We start from the raw sequence: 24,530 nt of genomic DNA, 5'->3' as shown, positions 1-24,530 counted from the left end.
GGACCGACTAACGCCTACCGATTCTTACAACCGATATGCTCTAACCCGAACATGTTTCAAACAGTTGCCCAACATGTCCGGCCCGCTTATTTTGTCAGCTCTAGACATCCATATGCCTTTGTTTAGGATATGGAACCACATATTATCCCAATCCAATCAGATAAGGATTCCACATTTTTAATAATTGGATTAACATATGGCAAAACAATTATTGCAAAAGAAGCAATTCAATGAAATATAAGCTTTCAGTATGATAGTTCTCTAAACTAGATCATGCTACAAACAATGAGATAAAACAATACACAATCATCATCAAGAACATTAGCACCACAACACATACCAAATAACATAAACCCTCAAGTTAATAAAGCAGAATATACCTTCTTGAAATCTTAATCTTTGTGATGATGCGGATCTTGTTTGGCGTATTTCGCAGGAATATCGTCAAATTGTTCCGAAAACCCGTGTGCGCCCGCCAAACCTTTTAACGACTGGTAAACGTTATACATAGAAGGTCGTTCTTTAGGCCTGGAAACAACACAGCTACAAGCAATCCGTAAAAACTGCAAGATTTCATCATCATTTCCTTTTCCTCTTAAAGATTTGTCAATAGCATCTTTACTTCTTCCTGAACCGACAAGCCGGTTAACCCATTCCACCAAATGACCTTTATACCCTCCTTCCTCTCCGTTGTTCACTTCAAGTGGCTTCTGACCGGTTGCGATTTCCAAAAGAACAACCCCAAAACCGTAAACATCCCCTTTCATCGAAGCAACCATCGTGCTCGAATACTCGGGAGCCACATAACCAAACTCACCCAAATTACCATTTTCAAATGAGCTATTGTTCGAATCACGAGTGCCCACAAGCCTCGCTATTCCAAAATCGATTATCCGGGCTTCAAAATCATCATCTACAAGAACCACATTCGAGCTAATGTTTTGATGAAGATACGGCGGTTCACAAACATGGTGCAACCAGGCTAACCCGCTCGCTGCACCAATACCAATTTTAAGCCTTAGCGGCCAGTCCAAATCGACATTACCAGCATTACCATGCAGAAGTGTATTCAAGCTCCCATTCGGCATATGTTTATACACCAACAGCTTTTCATCTTCAACAACACAAAACCCTAACAAGGGGACTAAATTCGGTTGCCGAAGCTGCCCTAACCTATTTATCTCAGACCGAAACTGTTTCTCATTAATCTTACAAGCACTTAACCGCTTAATCGCAAGCACAGAACCATCCTGTAACATAGCTCTATAACAAACCCCGGTTCTAGTAGTAATCTCGATATTACTACTGCTAAAATTATTAGTAGCACCTAATATATCATTCAACTTGATCTTAACAATCGGTTTCTGAAACAACGATACCTGCACAAGCCGATACGCTCTCAACCGATCCACCCAATTACTCCGATCACCCTCACTGCCACCTTCACCGCCATAACCCTTACCTTTTCTCCGATCAACTCGAATAAAAAACCACCACCAGATCCCAAACCCTAGCAACAACGAAGCAGCAGCACCTAACACACCTGCAGCTATAATAATCGCCAGGTTCTTATTATTCAACCGTCCACACTTCGAATCAACCGGCGGTCCACACAACTTATCGTTTCCAACGAACGAATCGGAGTCAAAGCGGTTCAAATCGTCAGGAATCGAACCGGATAATTCGTTGTTCGAAACATCCAGCTTCTTCAACCGTTCAAGTTGTCCGATCTGGTACGGAATCGTACCGGAAAAGCTGTTATCCGATAGAATCAAATTGTTTAAAAACTTACAGTTTTGAATCTCAACCGGAATGTTACCGGTTAACGAGTTTCCGGACAGATCTAGGGTTACTAAATACGGCAACCACGTGCAGATCTCTACCGGAATGGAACCGGAGATCTGGTTTTTGGACAGATCTAGTGATTGTAACGAACGACAGTACTGTAGCGAGTCAGGTAACGTACCGGCGAGTTCGAATTCCGGTAGCTGGATGGATATAAGGCGGTTTTCCTTCTCGTTCCAGCAGGAGACTCCGACGAGCTTGCATAAGGAGGTGACGGAGTTGTTGTTGGTGAAGGACCAGGAGGAGAGTCTGTTTTGTGAGTCGGTGAGTGAGGATTTGAGGCCTTGGAGGCAGCGCATGTCGTCTTCCATGGCGGTGGTGGTGGTGGTGGTGGTGAGGAGGAGGAGGAGGAGGATGATGAGTGGTGTCATGGTGGTGGTGGTGGTTGCTGGTGGTTTCATGGTGGAGGTGGTTGTGGCTAGGGTTAGGGTTAGTTGCAGGTGAGATGGTGTTAAGGTGGAAATGGGGTTTTTTGTTGTTGTTGGGATTTGGGAGGAGACAGATGACAGGGATGAGCTGTTTTCAGTTTTGACTACTCACGTCGCTGTTTTGACTAAATTCTTATTTTAGTCAAAGATTTTTGATTTTAAGAGCAACTAAATGACATTTTTTTATATATTTGTAATTTTCATAAGATTAAATGACTTTTCATATATTTGTAATTTTCATAAGTGATGAATAAAACAAGATACATACTTTAAACGTTTATATTAGGTTACTAGACAGCGCGATTGTATTGACGAAAACCATGCAGTCTACACACATATCTACTATTCCATACTTAAGTTTGTTATCACACTTCAGTCTTACCCTTTAATGCTCTATGTAGGTCTGTAAACGAACCGAACGTTCATGAACTGTTCGTGAGCTTGTTCGGCAGGAAGTTCGTTTATGTTCATTTGTTTAATAAAGAAACGAACACGAACAAAAAATTTTGTTAAATGAACGAACATGAACACACCTTGTGTTCGTTCATTTATGTTCGTGAACGTTCGTTTATGTTCGTTTAAATTTTAGAAAATTCCTAAGTAGTTATATTTATATAAATATTAGGTTTTCTTACTGTTTATATAAATATAAGAGCTAATTACACAAATGGGTCATGTGGTTTATACTTAATTTCGCCTTTGGGTACTAACTTTATTTTTTAACAGATTTAGGTTCTATGGTTTCAATTTTGTAACACCTTTGGGTACTAACAACAAAATTAGTTAATTAATGACTAAAATACCCTTGCGTTTTTTTAAGTTTATCAATGTAACACATTTGGGTACTAACACCTAATTTTATTTAAGTTTAAATCAATTTTACAAAATATATTTATTTTTTTTATTTTCATATTTTTATTATATCTCTTAATTAACATAAAGTATATTTAATTTTTTTTATTTTCATATTTTTATTAAATTCTTATTTAACATAAAATCTACTTGTTACACCAGTATTTTTTTAAAATAGATTTTTTAAATAAAATCTACTAGCTATATAGTTTTATGTAAATTAAATTTCTTACTAGTTTTAAATAATGTAAACCTTACTCGTTTTCAATTTTGGATATATATGATTGATAATGATAATAATAAATATCTTTCATGTAAAAACAATTAAGCCATTTTTAACTTGTCTTTTGTTCATTTACATTTTACTATTTTAGAAAGATATTTAATTTACATAAAATCTACTAGTTGCACCAGTAAAGTCTACTAGCTATATAGTTTTATGTAAATTAAATATCTTTTTTACAAAAAAAAAAATGAGTTAAAAAAAGGCTTAATTTTTTTAGTTTTATCTAAAATACCTAGCTATATAGTTTTATGTAAATTAAATGTCTTTCTAAAATAGTAAAATGTAAATGAAAAAAAAAACAAGTTAAAAAAAGGATTAAAATTTTTTACATGAAAGATATTTATTATTATCAATCATTTCAATCCAAAATTGAAAACGAGTAAGGTTTACATTAGTTAAAATGAGTAAGAAATTTAATTTACATAAAACTATATAGCTAGTAGATTTTATTTAAAATATCCATTTAAAAAAAATACTGGTGTAACAAATAGATTTTATGTTAAATAAGAAATTTAATAAAAATATGAAAATAAAAAAAATAAATAGAGTTTATGTTAATTAAGAGATATAATAAAAAGATGAAAAAAAAAATAAATAGATTTTGTAAAATTGATTTAACCTTAAATAAAATTAGGTGTTAGTACCTAAATGTGTTACATTGATAAACTTAAAAAAACGCAAGGGTATTTTAGTCATTAATTAACTAATTTTGGTGTTAGTACCCAAATGTGTTACAAAATTGAAACCATAGAACCTAAACCTGTTAAAAAATAAAGTTAGTACCCAAAGGCGAAATTAGGTATAAACCACAGGACCCATTTGTGTAATTAACTCTAAATATAACTAATTAGTAACTAAGTTTTCTAGTAATAAAAAATGAAATTTTAATTTTTTTCTTAGATCCTAACTCATCATTTACTTAATATTTATTTAAAAAAACTAAAATTTAGTATTTGTGAACCCTAATTTAGATGTGTTTTTGGATGAACTACAACATATTAGACCTGTATGTTTGTGTTCACTAGTGTTAAATTGTGTTTGTTTATATTTGTTCAATACATTCATTTTTGTTCGTATATGTTTGTTCAACCATGTTAATTTAGGTTTGTTTATTTGTATTCAAATATATTCAGTTAGATTTTTTTTATTTATGTTCGTTTGTGTTCGTTTATGTTCGTGAACTGTTTATTTAGACTTTAAACCAACGAACATAAACGAATACAAACATGCCCGATTTCTTAATGAACAAACATGAACAAAAAAATGCGTTCGATTATATGTTCGAGTTTGAGTTCGTGTTCGGTTAAAGTTAAATGAACGAACACGAACATGCCTATGTCCGTGTTCGTTCGGTTCATTGATAGGCCTAACCCTATGGCGCCCCTTTGAGACGGTGTTTAGCTCCCCTACGTGACGTTGTGGAGTCAGGCGCCAACCCACCACACTTAGTCTTAATGGAACTATTGGATCGCGGGGACCACTATCCCCCCAACCACACACACACACAAAAATAATAATAATGATAACCCGGTTGTCCTGCTTGAACAAGAAGGATTTGGAGACGATGCGGAATGAAGTTGGTGTTGAGGATAGGGGAAGCGGGGAACACCACACAACTGAAGTGATATGACGCTTTTTGGACAAGTTTAGTGTAAAAATATAATCAGATAATGGTCTTCACACCTTACCATTATAAATTTAGAATTAGAACTTGGAATTGGAACTTGTGATATATTTGGTTGACAAAATAATCATGTTTGGTTTCTATTTTTGTTAAAAAGTAGAAATATGTGGGTGGCGGCAACTACATATGTTGTGGGGCATTGGTGGTTGTTGTAGTGCTGCGATGTTGGTAGCGGCAACTACATTGATGTTGCAGGGGCATTTGGTGGTTGTTATGGTGCTACGATGTTGGTGGTGGCACTGCTGACATGCCAGGTGGCAGTAAGAACATTTTCAATGTCTCTATGGTAGAGTGGTCACGACTCACGACAATAGCAATAGGAGATCCTATTTCTTTGGGCAGTAAAAACATATGCAATGCCTCTGAGTGGTTATGACAATAGAAGTAGAGATTCATATTTCTTTAGTTAACTCTTACACATTCTTTAAAAGAGAATGTTAAATTCAAAAGAGAATTTTAAGTGGATTATTCGAAATCCAATTTCATTCATTCATGTTGAATTCAAAAGAGAATTTCTACCATTTCTAGGTTTCCAACTTCAATGAAGAGGTTAAGAATATAATTCAAACCCCAATAAAATCTTGTTTTCGTAGGGCTTTATTCATTTATATTTTGTAATTTAAATTCGTAAGAGAATGTAGTATTCAAAGTAATGAATATAGTATATAACTTAACTCCTAATTACCAACTTAAAATAGTTAAAAATAGAATAAAAATGGCGTCCTTTAACCAATTTAAGTAGATCACCCATGCCTGCTAAATTAAATAAAAATGAAACCTACACTTGACATTAGACCAATCAAAAAGTCGGTATCTTTGACATTAGATTGAAACCTTTTAAATTTGCCAACTAAAAAGCCAGATGCTCAGGAAAGTATAGGCTTTCACTTTCTCATATAAACCACAAAAACCATTCAAAAAAGCCAAAAAAAGAAAAAAGAATCATGCCTTTATAGACGAAAAAGGAACACATCATACCATGTCATTACTTCCTGCATTTTCCTTCCAACAACATATACGCCAAAACATAAAAAAAAAAAAAACCCCTCATAGCAACCTTGAATCACTTGTTCTACAAGTGAGGAGAATTACAAATTTCATATTGCCCCAATTAATTTAATTATATTTATAAAAATTAACTGGAGTCTTGTGGGTGGCATCCGCCTCGATCTGCTTCGGGGCTGGATCGAATTAGAGAAAGTTTTGCTCCATGTTTTCACCAATTCGAGAATCGCAGCCATATTTCCACATCGACAACAATAATTCGGAGCACCAAATGATAAAACTCCAGATTTCCACATTCTTGTCCCGATAGTTTAGTATTAATACACCAAATGACAAATTTATTGACTTATTTACATGGTTGTAAAACAAGGTCTCCAAGGCCGAGTGCTCCCCGAGTAGTCGCTACAAGGTAGGCTACCGAGACGACTTTCTTCAACTCCGCCTAATTACTTGGAATCGATTAAACGCGGTCAACCTCGGCCAGAATCAAATCTAGTAGGTCAACTAGGGCCGAGTTTGACTTAAAATTATAAAACATAATTTCTATGCCTATCACATTAAAGAATGAATATCATTTCACGTATTTTGTTATAAATATTAGTAAATTTATGTTATTTGACATATATTTAATTTCCGAAAACTAATTTCTTTATAATTTAACATGTCCGAGTACTCCCTGAGTAGTCTCCGCCTACACCGAGTACTCTTAGCTCCCCGGTCGACCGACTACGGGGCGCCTAGAGACTTTTGCAACCATACTTATTTATAAAGTATCAGTCACATAAACTGTAATATTCATTCAAAAACTTGTCCGGAGTCCATTTATAAAGCATCAGTCACCTAAACTGTAATATTCATTCAAAAACTTGGATTATCGTTGCAACATGTTTTCGTAATCTTGGTTATTGCATTAATTATTCTATTAAAAAAAGTTAAATGCAAAAACAATAAGTCATTGCATCAACCCAATCCAGCCGTCAAGTTTTGACACATTCTAAAAAATGAAATTTCAATCTAAAACTGTTTCAACTTGTTTTTGTATCAACGCAGTTAATGTGTTATGCGTATTAACCTGGCCCTTTTGGACAACCTACTAAAAATGATCAGTTCCAACCTAACACATTGACCAATTACCTAACCCGTCCAACCCCATGAGATCGGCGTAGGGTTACAAATAACCAAGTCACTGCCACGTTATTGCCACATCATACGCCACGTCTTAGGGATTGTTTTGGGTAACATAATTAAAAGTTATAAGCGTTATTGGTCAGAGTGTTGGCAGGGATAACTTATATAAGACCACCCGTAGTGAGGCATTATTTTTGAAAAAAATCCAAAAAAAAAACGCCCCCCTCCCCATTACTTAGGCGTTATGGGGCAGTTTTTTTGAAAAAAATTGGCTTGGCGTTTTTAAAACCACGCCTAAAAGAGATTGTGATGGGTTGACTGGGTTTGACTGGCCAATGAGAAACTAGCTTGCTTTTTTTTTTATAAAAAAAACGCCTAAAAGGGATTATTGGGCATTATTCCCACTACGCCACTTTTGCAATAGCGCCCCATGCTGACTGGACTGCCACGTGTTGAATAATGCCCCATGATGGGAGCATTATTTTTCTTAACCACTATACATGGTCTAATAAAAGTCACTCACATACCACTTTAGTTTAGAAATCATAACAGTTTTCTTTGATACATAAAACATTGCAAATCATAAATACTTCCGTTTACCCACTTTAGTAATTAGTCAGAGGGGTCTTTACTCTCTCTAAGGGAGCTTTCTATTTGAACCTCTATGAGGGAGCTTTATATTCTTCAAATTAAAAAGTATTTTTTTTTACCATTTGTAGACCATGTGATGCAAGTAAACTAGAAAATTAATTATGATGATTTGGAAAATCAATATGTATGTTTTTAACAATCTATATACATATATATATATATATATATATATAGAGAAAGTATAATGTACAAAACAGCTTAACCTACATTAACGTATGCGATATTGACCATTATAACGTGTGTGATTATCACCTCCATGCGTGATTAACTGATCCATGCGTGATTATGGCCCTGATCTGATGATTCTGCTTGTCGTGTACGTGAAGTATGATAAGGCTTTTTGTATGTTAACCTTTCTCTCTCTCTCTCTCTCTCTATATATATATATATATATATATATATATATATATATATATATATGAAAAAATGTGTTTGAATATAAACACCCATAAATAATATTAGCTAATAAATTGACAGGTCTATTATGATTACTAGATTTATGGGAAAATAACAAAAACAAACATTTTGACCAAAAACTTTATCAAAATAAGAATGTAGCTGTTGAACTAAAGGTAAAAAGGGATTGTTACGTAGAGAGAGAGCTCTCACTAACTTTTCCCTCAAAAGTGTGTAATGGTTGGACGTGGTCACCATCCCACCACGCTTAGTCTAAACATTGATCATTTTAAATGCTTTTTGTAGACATTGGCAACTTATGGAATGAATGTTGATGTATAAGCTATAAATGCTAATATTATGTTCATAAAAGTCATAAAATACTTATGGTCATTTATGAACGTAATTGAACAAGTACAAAGTAATTGGAAAACATGTCATATTTCTGTAAATGGACACACAACAAATTTTAAAAGATTCTACAATCTAAAAAAAGTAAAAGACCCTGATTAACTTCAAGATAAAGCTCACTGAATGAATGAATCAAAATGATATTAAACCTTAAACTCCTCAAAAATGTAAACTGATTTTTTAAAACTACAAGTATATTTTTTTTTTGTTTTTGAGTGTGAGCTAGCTACTAGTGTTGGCTATTTTGAGGTTTTTTGTCTTTTGGTTTCATGCTAGCTCTTCTAACAACATCCCAAGCCTTTTGGGGTGCAACCACTCCTTGTTGTGAAGCGAAAAACGACTCGTATCCTGGTGAGTCGAAGGCAAAACCCGTGTGCTTTGAATTTTCTTTTGGGAGCATAGCAAACGCGTACCTTATTTCATCTTCTGGGCTCAACTGGTGGCCTATATCAAGCAATCCTACACCAACTGCATCTGATTCATGCCTGTGGACTTCCTGAACAATCTGATAATCGTTCGGGAATAACCATCTCTGAAACCTAAAGCCATAACAAAAAGAATTGAACACTAATGCTTATTGATGAAGGTCAAACAGTAAAACGGGTCAAATGAGTCATACTGGTCAAACAGTCGTCAAAACTAGGGGTGTGCATGGTTCAGTTCGGTTTTTGGGAAAACCGAAACCGAAATGTTCGGTTTTCGGTTTTTAAAAACCATTCGGTTTCGGTTTTAGCAACGGTTAGGTTCTGTTCGGTTTTTCGGGTTTTAGCACCGGTTCAGTTCGGTTATTTCGGTTTTTAAAATAAAAAGTATAATCTAAGATTTAATAATATTCTTAGATATTTACATTTATGTTAATATATTTAACCTTTTTAATTGATATTGTTCACATAAACCTAACCTTCTAATATATTTTTATGTTTCTCCAAAGTTTTTTATTAAGACATTTTCTTATATAATACTTTTAAAATCATTTAATTTTTATGTGTTATATATTATTATTTCTTGTAGGCAAGGGATAAACATTTCAAAGATAATAAAACATAATATTAAAGTTCTTATTATAAATACTTAACATTTAAAAATATAATTAATAATTCCTAAATCAATCTATAAAAAAAATAAAAATAAAAGTGATACTGTGGGTTATTCGGTTCAGTTTTTTCGGTTTTCATAAAATGCAAAACCAAAACCGAACCATAAATTTTGGTTCGGTTATTTTCGGTTTTTTGTACGGTTCGTTTTTTTCGGTTCGGTTAAATCGGTTTTTCGGTTTCTGTTTTTTCAGTTTTTTTGCTCACACCTATCAAAAACATACCCATTTGACTCGTTACAACCAGCCAGCTCAGCCCGCCCAATTTTCAGTTATAGAAAAGGAAAGCTTACCCTTGGTATATGAAATCGCATACGAGTGCACAAATGGGAACAAGAATGACCATCAGATAGAAGTAGATGGTGCTCATTAGCACATAAATGGTGAAAAACGTTCCCTGAAGTTAAAAACATGAAATACAAAAAATAAGGCGTAGCAAAGATTGTCAGCAATTTATACCATAAATTTAAAAAGGTAACGAATTTATGTTGGACGTGAAAAAATAAATGCATGAAGTTTTTCAACTAGAATATAAATATATTTAGTAAAGAGTAAAATGTCGTTTTCGTCCCTGAGGTTTGGTCAGTTTTGCAAATTTCGTTCAAAGGTTTGTTTTTCCGAATCTGGATCCAAAAGGTTTGAAATCTTGCCATTTTCATCCGGCTCGTTAACTCCATCCATTTTTGTCCGTTTGTCAGGTGGTTTTTTCGTGTTTTTTTGTTAACTTAAAGGGCAATTTGGTCTTTTCACTTTATGTACAAGCATTTAGCATAATGTACAAGTATTCAAAACCATTTAAGTTAACCAAAAAAAGACAGAAATACCCCTGAGTTAACGAGAAAAATGGATGGAGTTAACGAGCTGGGTGAAATTGGCAAGATTTTAAACCTTTTGGATCCAGATGCGCAGTGTTGAAGTAGTCGCTAGTCGGGCAGTGGGGTGGGGACTAGCGATTAATCGGTGATAAATCGGCGCCTAGTCGGGATTTTTTACAACCATGCAGATGCGGAAAAACAAACCTCTAGACGAAAGTCGCAAAACTGGCCAAACCTCAGTGACGAAAATGGCAGCAGCTACTAAGAAACGGACTAAGGGTAAGTAAAGGGCCAAATGGATAAAAAGAGACGTACCTTATTTACAAAAACGATAGCATATATAAAGATGAACAAGAACCATAACAGCACGCTGCCCCCAATGCTAATAACGTGCCACCTTGTAACTGTGCTACACATCATCAGAAGACGCAGATTGACTGTAATCACAAGACATGTGAATGCCATTGTGCTAACATCCCAGTGGCCCAACATTTTTCCTGTTGAGGTCAAGCCTGATGTGCTAGAAGCAACCGCGAAATTGTACACAACTATAGATTGATAAAGTGAAAACAATGCCAAAATACCAACAACTTTCCAGTTGAAGAAAGTATTGTGTATTCCCTCTTTGTATAATTGAGGGTATTTCTTTGAAAGCGCTACACTTACATCCTGCAAAGACAGTTAAAACATACAGTTTGAAATTTTTGGTCAACCCTCTTAATTTGTGGCAAATTTAAAATACCAGAATGTCACACTAATTTGATGATCATGTTGTGTTGATTGGAAGTAAATCGAGGCGGCAATTTCAACCTTTTGACTATGAATGGGTCGGTTTGGGTGGGGTTGGGCTGTGTTTTAGCTCAAACGGTTCAAAAAAAAGAATATAGCTAAAACGTAAACAGATCGAACAAGTTGAAAAAGTCGCCCAAAGTCTTATTTTGTGTGCATACAACCTCTAAATTATTGTATTTGAAGATTTAGATTATGATATTATAATGTTGTTTCTGTAATCATTGTATTTGAAGATTTAAATTATTAAAAGAGTAAAATGCCATTTCCGTCCCTAAAGTTTGCCACTTTTGCAACTTTCATCCAAAGGTTTGTTTTTCGAATTTGGATCCAAAAGGTTTGAAATCTTGTCATTTTCACCCACTCCTTAACTCCATCCATTTTTCTTCGTTAAATGAGGGGCATTTCCGTCTTTTTAGACATTTTCTATTAAAATAAAAAACACTATAAGAAATAAAGATCCACCTCTGTTGACTTTCTCTCCACCCAAACCCTTTAATCATCACAAAAAATGTCTAAAAAGACGAAATGCCCCTGACTTAACGGAGAAAAATGGATGAAGTTAATGAGTCGGATAAAAATGGCAAGATTTCAAACCTTTTGGATCCATATGCGGAAAAAACAAACCTTTGGGCGAAAGTCGCATAAGTAGCCAAACCTCAGTGACGAAAATTGGCATTTTGCACTTATTAAAACTACCTTGTCAAGCAGTCCAACGATGACAACCGGGAGGGCAGTGAAAATGACATTGTAGAGAGACTGACACCAATCATCATAGAATCTTTGACCCGAGTAACCGGTTTGGAACGTATACCAGAACTGAGTCAACGTGAATGTAAGATTCTTGTAAAAGAAGTAGGAAACAACCTACATGAACAAATCTTCTTAAGCAACAAATATAAATGACAGAACAGTTAAGGGTTATAATTAATAAACCTTGCATAATCTAAGATAAGACCATCTTCCATGCACAAGGAGTAAATCCGTTAAAAACCGAAACTGAGCAATTGCAAAATCACTTGCCATCACAGCCTGCATTCCTTCCATACCACTTATCCCAACACCAATGTTAGCTGCTTGAATCATTCCAACATCATTTGCACCGTCCCCGATACTTAGTGTTATCTTGTTTGCCCCCTTTCTCACCAATCTTGTCACCTAAAAATTATAATTATAAAAACTAATAAAGATTAAAGTTTTTTGGAATTATGTATACATACGCCACCCAAGTACTTAAACATTTTCATTAAGTCTACACAAATAATAAAACGCCATCCAAGAATCAGTTTGGTTTATTTTATACCAATATTGGCAACAAAAAAGTTGTCCAGAAACTGTTAAATGACAAAATGCCGTTATATTAGAGATTGTGTCATATGTAGAGTTGTAAACTGATAAAATCTACTCATATATGACAATCCATCTAGAGATTGTTGTTTAGATAGATTCCAGTGCATTTTCTTTCATTAGGCAACACTAGGTGTGATAAAAAAAAATCAAGAGTGAAGTACACAGATGGCCCCTGTGGCTTTGCACTTTGTAACATATTTAGTCCCCAACTTTTTAAAAAAATACATGGATGGTCCCCATAATTTGCACTTTGTAATGCATTTACGCACTAACTTGCTCAGCCTAATTTGCACATGCTAAAAACTTTAGATTTGTTGGTTGGGGACTAAATGTGTTACAAAGTGCAAACCACAGGGACCATCCGTGTACTTTTGGAAAGCTAGGGACCAAATCCAAAATTTTGGTAAACCATAGGGACCATCCATGTGCTTATTTCAAAAAATCAACTTTTGAAAATTTTGGTGGAATATGTATGCAATTCATTAATCCTAATTATTAGTTATAATAAAGCCACAAGAGTATTATTACCTGTGCCTTTTGTAAAGGAGAAACACGACAGCAAACAACCGCGCTACAATTCAAGCAAAAGCTAAGCAACATTGACCTCAAACTTGGGTCTAATGCATACATCAAGCATTTCCCGTCTATAAGAAAGGCCAACTTTTGGCCCGATGAGCCACTAAGGATAGTTTGTGCTTCTTTTTGGTACTTTTGTAACTCAGTTTTAACTTTCTCTTTTATAAATTGAGCTATCTCCACTTGGTCACCCTAGATGAAAAGTTTGACTTGAGTTCGATGGTCAAGGAAATAATAAACCTTTGAAATTATAAGGGGTGTTTGGCATTGCATTTAACTAGTGATTGTGTGACATGGAGTAATCAGATATAAACTATAACAAAGCGGGCTATAGTCGATTATTTTGGGTGTTTGGAAAATTCTGGTTAATTAAGGAATCACATGTAACATGAAAAATAATAAGATAAGGCAAATCAATTTTTTTACTAAATTGCATTCTACGTCCTTTAAGCTTTAACGAAGTTGCAGGCACTGTCCTTTAACTACGAAAATTACACTGGATGTCCTTTATGTTACTCAGTAAATCCCACCAATAGCAAAGCTAAGGTAGGGTCCGAGGAGGGTAAGATGTAGACAGCCTTACCTCTACCCCGTAGGAATAGAGAGGCTGCTTCCAGTGAGACCCTCAGCTCGATAGTAGTTTTGCATCAAGCCTTGGACATAAGGCACATAACACTCGAGCAATCGGGACAAAAGCCGATTTAGTGCATGTACCCCCTTGTCTTTCGGCTATCAACGCCACCACATGATGCATGATTAACCGTCCCTCGCTTTTTAATGTTATTTTCACACATGTATACAATATATGCGCACACCTCAACCGGGGTAATTTCCGTAGTTAAAGGACAACGCCTGCAACTTCATTAAAACTTAAAGGACGTAAAATGCATTCTTTTTTTTTTTTGCAACCACTCCTAAACTGGGTACAATCAGATAATCAGAATCAAGTTCAATATACCCAACACACAATAAAGTGATTATCTACGGTTTTGAAAAATGAAATAATCAGATAATCACATTAAAAAAAGCAATATCAAACACCCATGAAGTGAATGATAGCTAAGAAAGATTGCTTACTCGGTTTTCAACTTCCCTGATCTCATCAGTTTCTGAACTTATAATAAACTGTTTCATGTCATTATTAATCAACTTGCAAGCTAGGACAATACGAAAATGCGTACACTAATAAGATTTTTGCAATGGCATGATGTATATAAAACCATAAGATATATAGATAATGACATACCATAAGCTATATTTATTGCTGTTTCCAGTTTGTCCCCTGTAAGTACCCATATCTTTAATCCAGCTTTAAAAAGAGTTTCAATGCAGGCCGGTACCCCATCTTGAAGCTTATCTTCTATAGCAGTACATCCAATCAAATTTAGATCTGTCTCCATCAGTTCCGCCACCTGTTTTCGGTTTCACATGTTTTCAGTGTTCTATAAATAATGATTGTGTTAATGATTATGAAAACGATACTACTACAGTAATGATCTGATTTCAGATAAAACATATCACAAAGCAGACATTTGGGCAACTTTCAAGTTTCAACCATAACGACCCACTTGAGCCCGTTTTTTTTTTACATTTGACCCATTTAAAAAAAACACAACCCATATTGACCCATTCATAAGTAAACGGATAAAAACCTACCTTATGTAACCAAATTATAACTTATATAAGTATATCCAATTACATTACATATACTATAAATATGCTATTTTTCGTATTAGCCAACTTTGGCCCCTCAACTTTAATAATAAACTTTAGCCCCTCAACTTTAATAATATGACATGTTTAGCCCTCAACTTTCGTAATCATGTTTAGATTCTTAACTAAAACAACTTTAGCCCCTCAACTTTAATAATAAACAACTTTAGCCCCTCAACTTTAAAAATAATCCACTTTAGCCCCTCAACTTTAATAATGACATGTTTAGCCCCTCAACTTTGTTAATGCCATGTTTAGCAGTTTAGCCCCTTAACTAAAACAACTTTAGCTCCTCAACTTTAATAATAAACAAATCTAGCCCCTCAACTTTAATAATGACATGCTTAGCGCGTTAACTAAAACATCAAACAAATTTAACTCTCACGATTTGCTTATTACGTTTTGAACCGCTGTGGAGCGCGGGTGGTAACCCACTAGTTATATATTAATACTAATTACCTCATCTAACTTCTTCTCACGGTCTCGTAAACAAGATTTTGCCTGCATAAATTTCTCATTCCAACTTTCATACATGTCAGGGCTTAAATCTTTATAAGCCAAACAAAGAGTTCGCAATCCTGCTTCTCCATATTGTTCCATATGCACTCTAGTAATTTTCTTTATTTCATCATTCCCACTACCCAATCTTTCATAAACTACAGAATCGGCCCCCTGTAATCAACGGATAATCTGCATTAGTGTCAGTTTACAGTTCAGATTGCAGAAATAGTTATGGTCAGTTTACATCTTACTTTGCAGTACAATACAAGCCTTCCATCTTTGTATCGACATACAACAGACTGCCGTTTTCTAGTACTATAAAAGAGAAAAATACAATTATTGACACAGTATATACAATCAAAAGTATAAAAATTTACCTAAACATTACTTATACCTGTTAAACTCAAGGACATTAAGGATTTCATATGTAACATCTTGAACTTTCCCCATTTTCTCAGCATGTGATTCACGAACATATACCATCGTAGGTGTACGCCTGAAATAGTTGAACTTATACATTATTTCAACAGATAATACGTTAATGAAAATTGAACAATAGTTTATACATTTATTTCAATAAATACCTATAGAAAAAGAATCCAAAGTTCTTTGCAGCGACAACTAAAGCAGCCTCATCAGGCGATGCAGCTTGATATCTAATCTTATCTGGCGTCTCATCACCTTCAGGGAGTACAGTATGGCATATAGCAAGGCATCTGAAAAATTCCTAAAACAAGCAAGAAATATGATCTTAATAAATGGAAATTTTAAAATGAGTAATATGCCATTTTCGTCCCTAAGGTTTGGCCAGTTTTGCGACTTTCATCCAAATGTTTGTTTTTTCACATCTAGATCCAAAAGGTTTGAAATCTTGCCATTTTCATCCGGCTCGTTAACTCCATTCATTTTTCTCCGTTGAGTCATGATTATTTCCTTCTTTTTTGTTAACTGTAAGGGCAATTCACTCCTTTTCACTTTATGTACAAGCATTCAATTAAAGGGCAATTCAGTTTTTTTCACTTTATGTACGAAAATACCCCTGAATAAACAGAGAAAAATGGATGGAGTTAACGAGCCGGATGAAAATGGCAAGATTTCAAACCTTTTGCATCCAGATGCGAAAAAACAAACCTTTGGACAAAAGTCGCAAAACTGGCCAAACCTCAGGGACGGCAATGGCCTTTTAATCTCTACAAAAACAAGGTATAAACTAAACTTCGTTATGAAATTAAATTACCTTGCACATATCAGGATTAGGTTCATTCCTCCAAGCACCAGACATAAGCCTAGCATCATCAAAATTGAACCCCTTATCATATGCTTTGGTTGATGGTTTCTGTACCTGCGAAGTTTTTACCAAAATAAGATCATACTTTTTGTTCATCACTTCTTTACAAAAAAATGCAAGGTAAGAAAGTTAATGTACCTCCTCGATGTTTGCTACTCCCACTTCTATTTCAGTAACACCAGTCCCATATGTCTCTCCACCAATAGAACATTTAAAAAACTCCATTAAGTTTCTAGTTAAAGTGCCCGTTTTATCAGAAAATATGTACTCCACCTACAACATATATGACAAAACCATATCATGTTTCTGTCCCGGAATAAACTTTGTTAAATTTACTAATGTATAGATGACCTGCCCAAGTTCTTCATTTAGATTCGATGTTCGTGCCAATGCAGGGGTGTTAGTTTCAGAATGGTACATACGCAAGTCATTGTTAATAAATTTAGTTGACTGTATAAACTTGATCATCTGAAAGACGAAAACCATAACAAGAATTAGTTCAATTAAAAACAAGGAGTAAAATACAATTTTCGTCCATGAGGTTTGGTCAGTTTTACAACTTTCGTCCAAAGGTTTGTTGTTCCGCATCTGGATCCAAAAGGTTTGAAATCTTGCCATTTCCATCCGGCTCGTTAACTCCATCCATTTTTCTCCGTTAAGTCAGGGGTATTTTCGTCTTTTTTATTTAGTAAGGGTATATCTAATAGTTGAACATTATGCTAAATGTGTGTACATAAAGTGAAAAAGACCGAATTGCCCTTTAAGTTAACAAAAAAGACGAAAATACCCCCAACTTAACGTTGAAAAATGGATGGAGTCAACGAGCCGGATGAAAAAGATGAAGTTTCAAACCTTTTGGATCCAGATGCTGAAAAGCAAACCTTTGGACGAAAGTCGCAAAACTGGCCAAGCCTCAGGGACGAAAATGGCATTTTACTTAGAAAACTAGCTTATTAAATGCATGAACCTACCTCAATAGAAACATAAAGAGAAATTGGAATAATTGGTGAATACAGAGTAATCAGGGTGAAGATGCTTAGAACAAAGACCTGAAAGCAAACTAACAGAATCAGTAACTAATATTAATGGCAAAAAGAAAAAAAGAGGAATTTGCCATGTCAACAAGCGAAAAGATACCAAAGGTCTGTTTCCGGGATTAAACTGTTCAGATTCCACATTATTCCCAAGCTGTAAGTAGTAATACCTCTCATTCACAAATAAGGCACTGCAAAAATTGAAAATAAAATTTTATAACACCTATGCCAAAAGGGTATAAGTGTATAACTATATAAGTAATAATGGGCATGATAGTATAGTACCTGCCTATAGCCCCAATGAGACACAAGGTAAGAAGAACACCAAAAAGAGTAGCTATTACTTTGTCAAGTTTCTTCTCAAGTGTGCTCCTTTTTGAAGGGACATTCATGGCATTCATCATTACCTGTATTCCATACATATAATTGTAAAAAGAATTCATTTTTTTGTAGCATAACCATTCAAATACCTTAGTCTCATGTCCGGTAAATACTACAGCCCCAACGATATACTCTGTATTACGGAGATTGCATCCCTGGAAAACATGTATATAAATATGAGTGATTTGTTACTTTCTAGAAGACTTTTATCTTTTAAAATTATAAAATTAAAAGCCAAAAATCAACTGTTAAGTAAAAAAAGAAAAAAAATGGAAGTATCATATCTTACTCGCAACAGAATTTGATTTGGACCAAGGGGTAAAGTTTGGTTTTGAGTTATCAAATTCCCAGTGAAGGTATAAAGTGAATTATTTGGTTGTTCACACTGTATTTCTCCTGCAAATGGTGAACAGGAAAAAAGTCAACTCAATCAAAATTGCAAGTATGAAAAAATGTAAGATGTAAACAATTTTTTTATTGTATTGTAGATGATAATTCATCATGCTTTACTATTGAGTATAATGCCATTTTCATCCCTAAGGCCTAAGGTCTCGCCAGTTTTGCGACTTTCGTTCAAAGGTTTGTTTTTCCACAACTGGATCCAAAAAATTTGAAATCTTGCCATTTTCATCCAGCTCGTTAACTCCATCCATTTTCTCCGTTAAGTTAGGGGAATTTCCGTCTTTTATTATCAACTTAAAGGGCAATTCAGTCTTCTTCACTTTATATACGAAAATACCCCTGACTTAACGAAGAAAATAGGATGGAGCTAACGAGATGAATGAAAATGGCAAAGATTTCAAACCTTTTGGATCCACATGTGAAAAAACAAACCTTTGGACGAAAATGACAAAACTAGTCAAACCTCAAGGACTAAAATGGCATTTTACTCTTTACTATTTAACCTTTAAATTCTGAGGCTCTCTCAGGGGTTATATAGTCCCATGTCTTCTCCAAAGCTTTCCTGATTTTAAGATTTGTTTCACCATCCAGGTTTGCAGTCTGTAAACCATAAAGCAGAACAAAAATAAATGTAACAATATTATAAAATCGAATAACATACCAATTACCAATTTAGTTTAACTTTTACGAAATGCATTAGGACAAAAATATAACTTTTATGTAGAAGCCTGGAACTAAAAACAAACCTCAGTATAGCATACACCATCCGGATTTGTAGTTGCAAGGAATACTAGATCTGCTGGAAAGAAGGCGTCTTGCTTCACCTACAACCAGATGAACATCATGATTTGCTTTGTCTTCAATGAACTCAATGATAATCTAGTAAGTGATATCAACTAATGATTTGTAAATGAAGTAAGATTTAATTCATGTTTGTAAATGAATTTTTCTACTATATATTCAAAGACGAACATAAACTCAGAGGATGTTGAACCATGAGTGATTCAAACCGAAAATATGACTTCCAAACCATTTATCAACCATAGAGGCATAGAGTCACTCTTAATGGTTTAATAACCACAAAAATGAAAAAGAAACAAGATATGCATGGTACTTACTCTAATAATATCCCCAACCTGAACTGACTTCCAGGGTACAGATTCCCACCTTTGGTTTCGCAGCAAGTCAACAGGAGAATTATTTATCGTCATATCATTTTGAAGGCGTTTCTGTTAATGTTACATATTTATAATTCCTGAAGTAGAATATACATTTTATAGCAGCAAAACTAAAAGGATAAAATAATGCTCACCCAATCTTCGAACGCCTCCTTGACAAGAGAGACGAAAAGCACAATACTTAATGGGACTACATTTGTGATTGGACTAACAGGACTGCACATGAAAAGAACTATGTAAAGAGTCAATAATAACATCATTTTACATGCATACATGAACACATACAGTTACACAAATGCATACATACATTCCAAACTTAAGAGACTTTGGGAAAATGATGTTCTTCTGGCAAATCGTGTCTTAACAGGTTTAACAGGTTTCTGACGACGCGCACAACATAAGTTTCAAACATGATTACGACTCGTTTAACTACTTTCTACCCCATGTTTATAAAACAGTTTTATGTTTTATGTACAAAGATGAATAAATGATAGATCCTAACATTGTAATTTTAATTATTTTAAAAATTAAAAAAGTCAAAGGGTGTATTTTTCAGTCAAACAGGTCTAATCGTGTCTTAACAGGTACCCAATTGCCAGCCCTATTATTATTCCGGCTAAACTATGAAAGCTTTTAAGTTTATATCCTCATAATACTGTTGTATACAACCGCTTAGTATTGGTGTATAAATGATTAAAATCTGGGGGAGGTTGATTTTCTCAGAAGATAAATTCAGCCGATATCTTTGACATCTATATATATGCATTATGTATGTATATAAAGATGTCACAGTCATAATCCAGATTAGAGAAATTATATATTACAAAATACATCAAATGATTGCAGCATGAGGAAGTTTTTATTCCTCGGTTAATCATCAGATATGTTATATGTTAATAATACAAAAGGGTTTCTTAATCTTGAAAAATCAAACCTGACAGGTGTAAATGATAAGCATGAGATGGTGAGAAAGTACAGGTTAGCCACCCGCCTGAACTGTCAAGTCATTAACAAGAAAAATGTCAACACAAAGATACATGGTTGAGATAAATAGACGAGCGATTAGTTTTTCCATGTGTGTTGTTTTATCAAATAGACGAGCGATTAGTTTTTCCATCTTCAGACGTCAAACTGAGTGTTACTCAATGAGTCCCACATTAAGGGTGAACTTTAACTGTTGAAGTTTAAACTCAACGAGAATAGTTACTTACACAAGAACATATACAAATTTTGTATCATTTTGAAAGCTGAAAGTTGAATTATAAAGAAAATTTAAAAGAGTACCCAAAAAGTTATTATTGTGTGATTTACCTGTTCATAAAGCCCCTTCGGCAAAAAAGTAAAAAGGTTGTACTTCGTTGTTGATACTGAATTTCCCTGTTCACACCGTTAAAACTACCATTACTGTACAGCTTACAGAAATATCAGTTGCATTACAGAAAGACGAATTTGCATGAAAATGGAACAATTTGTGGTTCTATGGAACTCATGTTTTCTGTGTAAAGAGAATATACGTTTATATTCTAAACCATGACTGTCAAGCAAGCCAACATAACTCATACAGGGTTACTTTTCTCTAAAAAAATCTACCTAAGAAGTTATCAATCATACACAACCCTAGACCGCACACCTGTTGTTCTATGTATTAGCATCCCAATAGAATTTGTATTTAACAACTGTTTAAAAATCATGCTCCTCGGGAACACCACCCAAATGCTAAATAACAATACATCATATATCTACTAGAAATAATATCATAATCATTAGTAACATATTCCCAGGGACAATAAACAAACAATGTAAACAGTTATAATATCAGTTTAAGGAAGATCATAAGCTTATCAAGTGAATACTTAAAACGATGTTAGGAAGGTAACATATTATAGATAAGTCATCATCATCATCATCATCATCAAACTCAGTAAATCCCACCAATAGCAAAGCTAAGGTAGGGTCTGAGGAGGGTAAGATGTAGACAGCCTTACCCCTACCCCGTAGGAATAGAGAGGTTGCTTCCGGTGAGACCCCCGGCTCGATAGTAGTTTTGCATCAAGCCTTGGACATAAGGCACATAACACTCAGCAATTGAGACAACTGCCGATTAGTGCATGTACGCCCTTGTCTTTCGGCTATCAAAACCACCACATGATGCATGATTAACCCTCCCCCTCTTTTAACGTTATTTTCACGAAATTAGTAAAATAATGTTAAATTTAGTGCACTTTCACTTTTGCCCCCCGAGCGCCCACACATATATACATTATATGCGTATTATAGATAAGTCATTTTCATAATTTAAGCGTTAATTCTATAATGGCATTATGGCATAACCTGTAAGATTCAGTTATATAATATCAATTGCACAATCGAACACATAGATATCAACTAGAAATAATGTCACAGTCATTAGTAACAAATTCCCAAGGACTCATAAACAAGCAATGTAAACAGTTACACTCAGTTTATCGAAGATATAAGCTTATCAAGTGGATACATGACAGAATGATAGGAAGGTCACTTATTATAGATGAATCATGTTCATAATTCAAGCGCCAATCACGTAACAACATTGTATGTAACATATACTGTAAATTTCAGTTATATCATATCAACTGCACAATTGAGCACATAGATAATGTGGCAATCATTAGTTAGCAGTGAATACTTGAAAGAATGGTAGGAAGGTCACGTAATATAATTGAATCGTGTTCATAATTCAAGCGCCAATTCTATAACACTATAACATAAACGATTGAATTCAGTTATATCATATCAATTGCACAACTGGACACATAAATATCTACTAGTCATAATGTCACGGTCATTAATTAGTAACAAATTCCCAAGGACTCGTAAACAAGCAATATAAACCGTTATAATATCAGTTTATCGAATATGATAAGCTTATCAAGTGAATACATGACAGGATGATATGAAGGTCAAGTATTATAGACGAATCACATTCATAATTCAAGCGCCATCTCTACAACAACATTATAACATAAACAATACAATTCAGTTATATCATATCAATTGCACAATTGAACACATAGATATCCACTATAAACAATGTCACAATCATTAACTAGTAACAAATTCCCAAGGACTCATAAACAAGCAATGTAAACAGTCATAACATCAGTTTTATGAGTCATGTTCATAATTCAAGCGCCAATTCTACAACAACATTATAACATAAACTGTAGATTTCAGTTATATCATATCAATTGCACAATTGAACTCATGGATGGATATCTACTAGAATAATGTCACAATTATTAAGTTATTAACTAGTAACAAATTCCCAAGGACTCATAAACAAGCAATGTAAACAGTTATAACATCAGTTTTATGAGTCATGTTCATAATTCAAGCGCCAATTCTACAGCAACATTATAACATAAACTGTGGATTTCAGTTATATCGTATCAATAGCACACTTGAACACATAGATATCCACTATAAAGTATAAACAATGTCACAATCATTAATTAGTAAAAAAATCCCAAGGAGTCATTTACAAGCAATGTAAACAGTTATAACATCAGTTTACAGATGAATCACGATCATAATTCAATTCAAGCGCCAATTCTACAACAACATTATAACATAAACTACAGATTTCAGTTATATCATATCAATTACACAATTAAGCACATAGATCGATATCTACTAGAAATAATGTCACAACAGGACTCATAAACAAGCAATGTAAACAGTTATAATATCAGTTCATAGATAAATCATGTTCATAATTCAAGCACCAATTCTCCAACAACATTATAACATAAACTATACAACTCAGTTATCTCATATCAATTGCACAATTAAACACATAGATATACGTTCAGTATATAACACAAACACACCAGATATTTGGCTAGATAGTTCGATTCATAATCGTTACAGAAAACCGTGCGATGACACGGCGCCTGCGGCTGAACACGACCGAGTTGAATGGAACCTGATGACGAAACACTATCCAGAATCGCATGCGAGCCACCGGAGACACCTCCGCCGCTACTTCTTGACCTAGACGTCGTTTTCCGTTCCGACATCGCGATTTTCCGATCAAAAACGGTTGAATCAACCAAAAATTCGTGTGAAAACCTTACGAACGAGATGATTTCTCGCTCTGGTTTCGGAAATCATCGAAATCATTCAACAAATGTCGTTCAATTCGTGTAGAATCGTAACGATAACGAACTTTTTGCAATGGTTTTGAATACGATTTGTGTTACGACGTCGTCTTTGTTGTTGTGGCTTGTAACGGAAAAAGGAAAATGCGAGCAGCGCGTGAGAAACAGATGATTTTGAACTTGATTATTCACATTCGCCACGCGCTTGGAATAACCGTGTGTTCAATATTTTTCAGTTGTAAAGCTACACCTGTTATTTTTATTTTTAGAAATTATTATGAGGTTATTATTTGCTTCTTTAAAGACCTTTTCTTCTTTTCTTTATGAATATGTTTTCTTTTTTAACACATGGTAAAAACTCATTTACACATATTGTGTACGGACCGTATAATGTTATACGGAATAGAATTTAAAAAACTAACAAAGTTTGTGCCAGCAGACTTTGTCAATTTTTTTAATTCCATACGGGCCGTATAACAGTATACGGCCTGTATACACCATGTGTAAATAATTTGCATGGTCGTATACAATGTATACGAACTTGTATACGGACCGTATACTGTTATACGGTCCGTATTCTTCGAA

General features: G+C 34.4%; 2 protein-coding genes across 3 annotated transcripts; both read right to left on the bottom strand.

Moving 5' to 3' along the window:
- Positions 1-211: 211 nt before the first annotated feature.
- Positions 212-2,400, bottom strand: LOC110895960 (probable inactive receptor kinase At1g27190). 2 transcript variants are annotated; one of them, XM_022143351.2, is made up of 2 exons: positions 1,967-2,200; positions 212-1,755 (listed from the first exon to the last, which is right to left on the bottom strand). In XM_022143351.2, the coding sequence occupies exons 1-2, from the start codon at positions 2,047-2,049 to the stop codon at positions 393-395; spliced, it is 1,446 nt and encodes a 481-aa protein (XP_021999043.1). In that variant the 5' UTR covers positions 2,050-2,200; the 3' UTR covers positions 212-392. The 2 variants fall into 2 exon arrangements, with proteins under 2 accessions (XP_021999043.1, XP_021999042.1); XM_022143350.2 differs by having other exon boundaries at positions 212-2,400.
- Positions 2,401-8,810: 6,410 nt separating this feature from the next.
- LOC110895959 (phospholipid-transporting ATPase 3) lies at positions 8,811-24,150 on the bottom strand. Its single transcript, XM_022143349.2, has 27 exons — positions 23,676-24,150; positions 21,118-21,183; positions 20,741-20,802; positions 19,941-20,022; positions 19,747-19,857; positions 19,375-19,452; positions 19,132-19,228; positions 18,516-18,622; positions 18,316-18,381; positions 18,131-18,252; positions 17,949-18,036; positions 17,783-17,860; positions 17,163-17,279; positions 16,950-17,084; positions 16,761-16,865; positions 16,108-16,250; positions 15,918-16,019; positions 15,775-15,838; positions 15,482-15,694; positions 14,556-14,721; positions 14,387-14,466; positions 13,262-13,501; positions 12,320-12,541; positions 12,083-12,250; positions 10,910-11,263; positions 10,073-10,176; positions 8,811-9,225 (listed from the first exon to the last, which is right to left on the bottom strand). The coding sequence occupies exons 1-27, from the start codon at positions 23,862-23,864 to the stop codon at positions 8,916-8,918; spliced, it is 3,669 nt and encodes a 1,222-aa protein (XP_021999041.1). The 5' UTR covers positions 23,865-24,150; the 3' UTR covers positions 8,811-8,915.
- Positions 24,151-24,530: the final 380 nt, after the last annotated feature.

The sequence above is a fragment of the Helianthus annuus genome, chromosome 12 (genome assembly GCF_002127325.2).
Source record: "Helianthus annuus cultivar XRQ/B chromosome 12, HanXRQr2.0-SUNRISE, whole genome shotgun sequence".
Classification (NCBI taxonomy): domain Eukaryota; kingdom Viridiplantae; phylum Streptophyta; class Magnoliopsida; order Asterales; family Asteraceae; genus Helianthus; species Helianthus annuus.
Note: the sequence above shows the minus strand (reverse complement) of the source record. Positions and strands in the feature narration are given on the sequence as shown.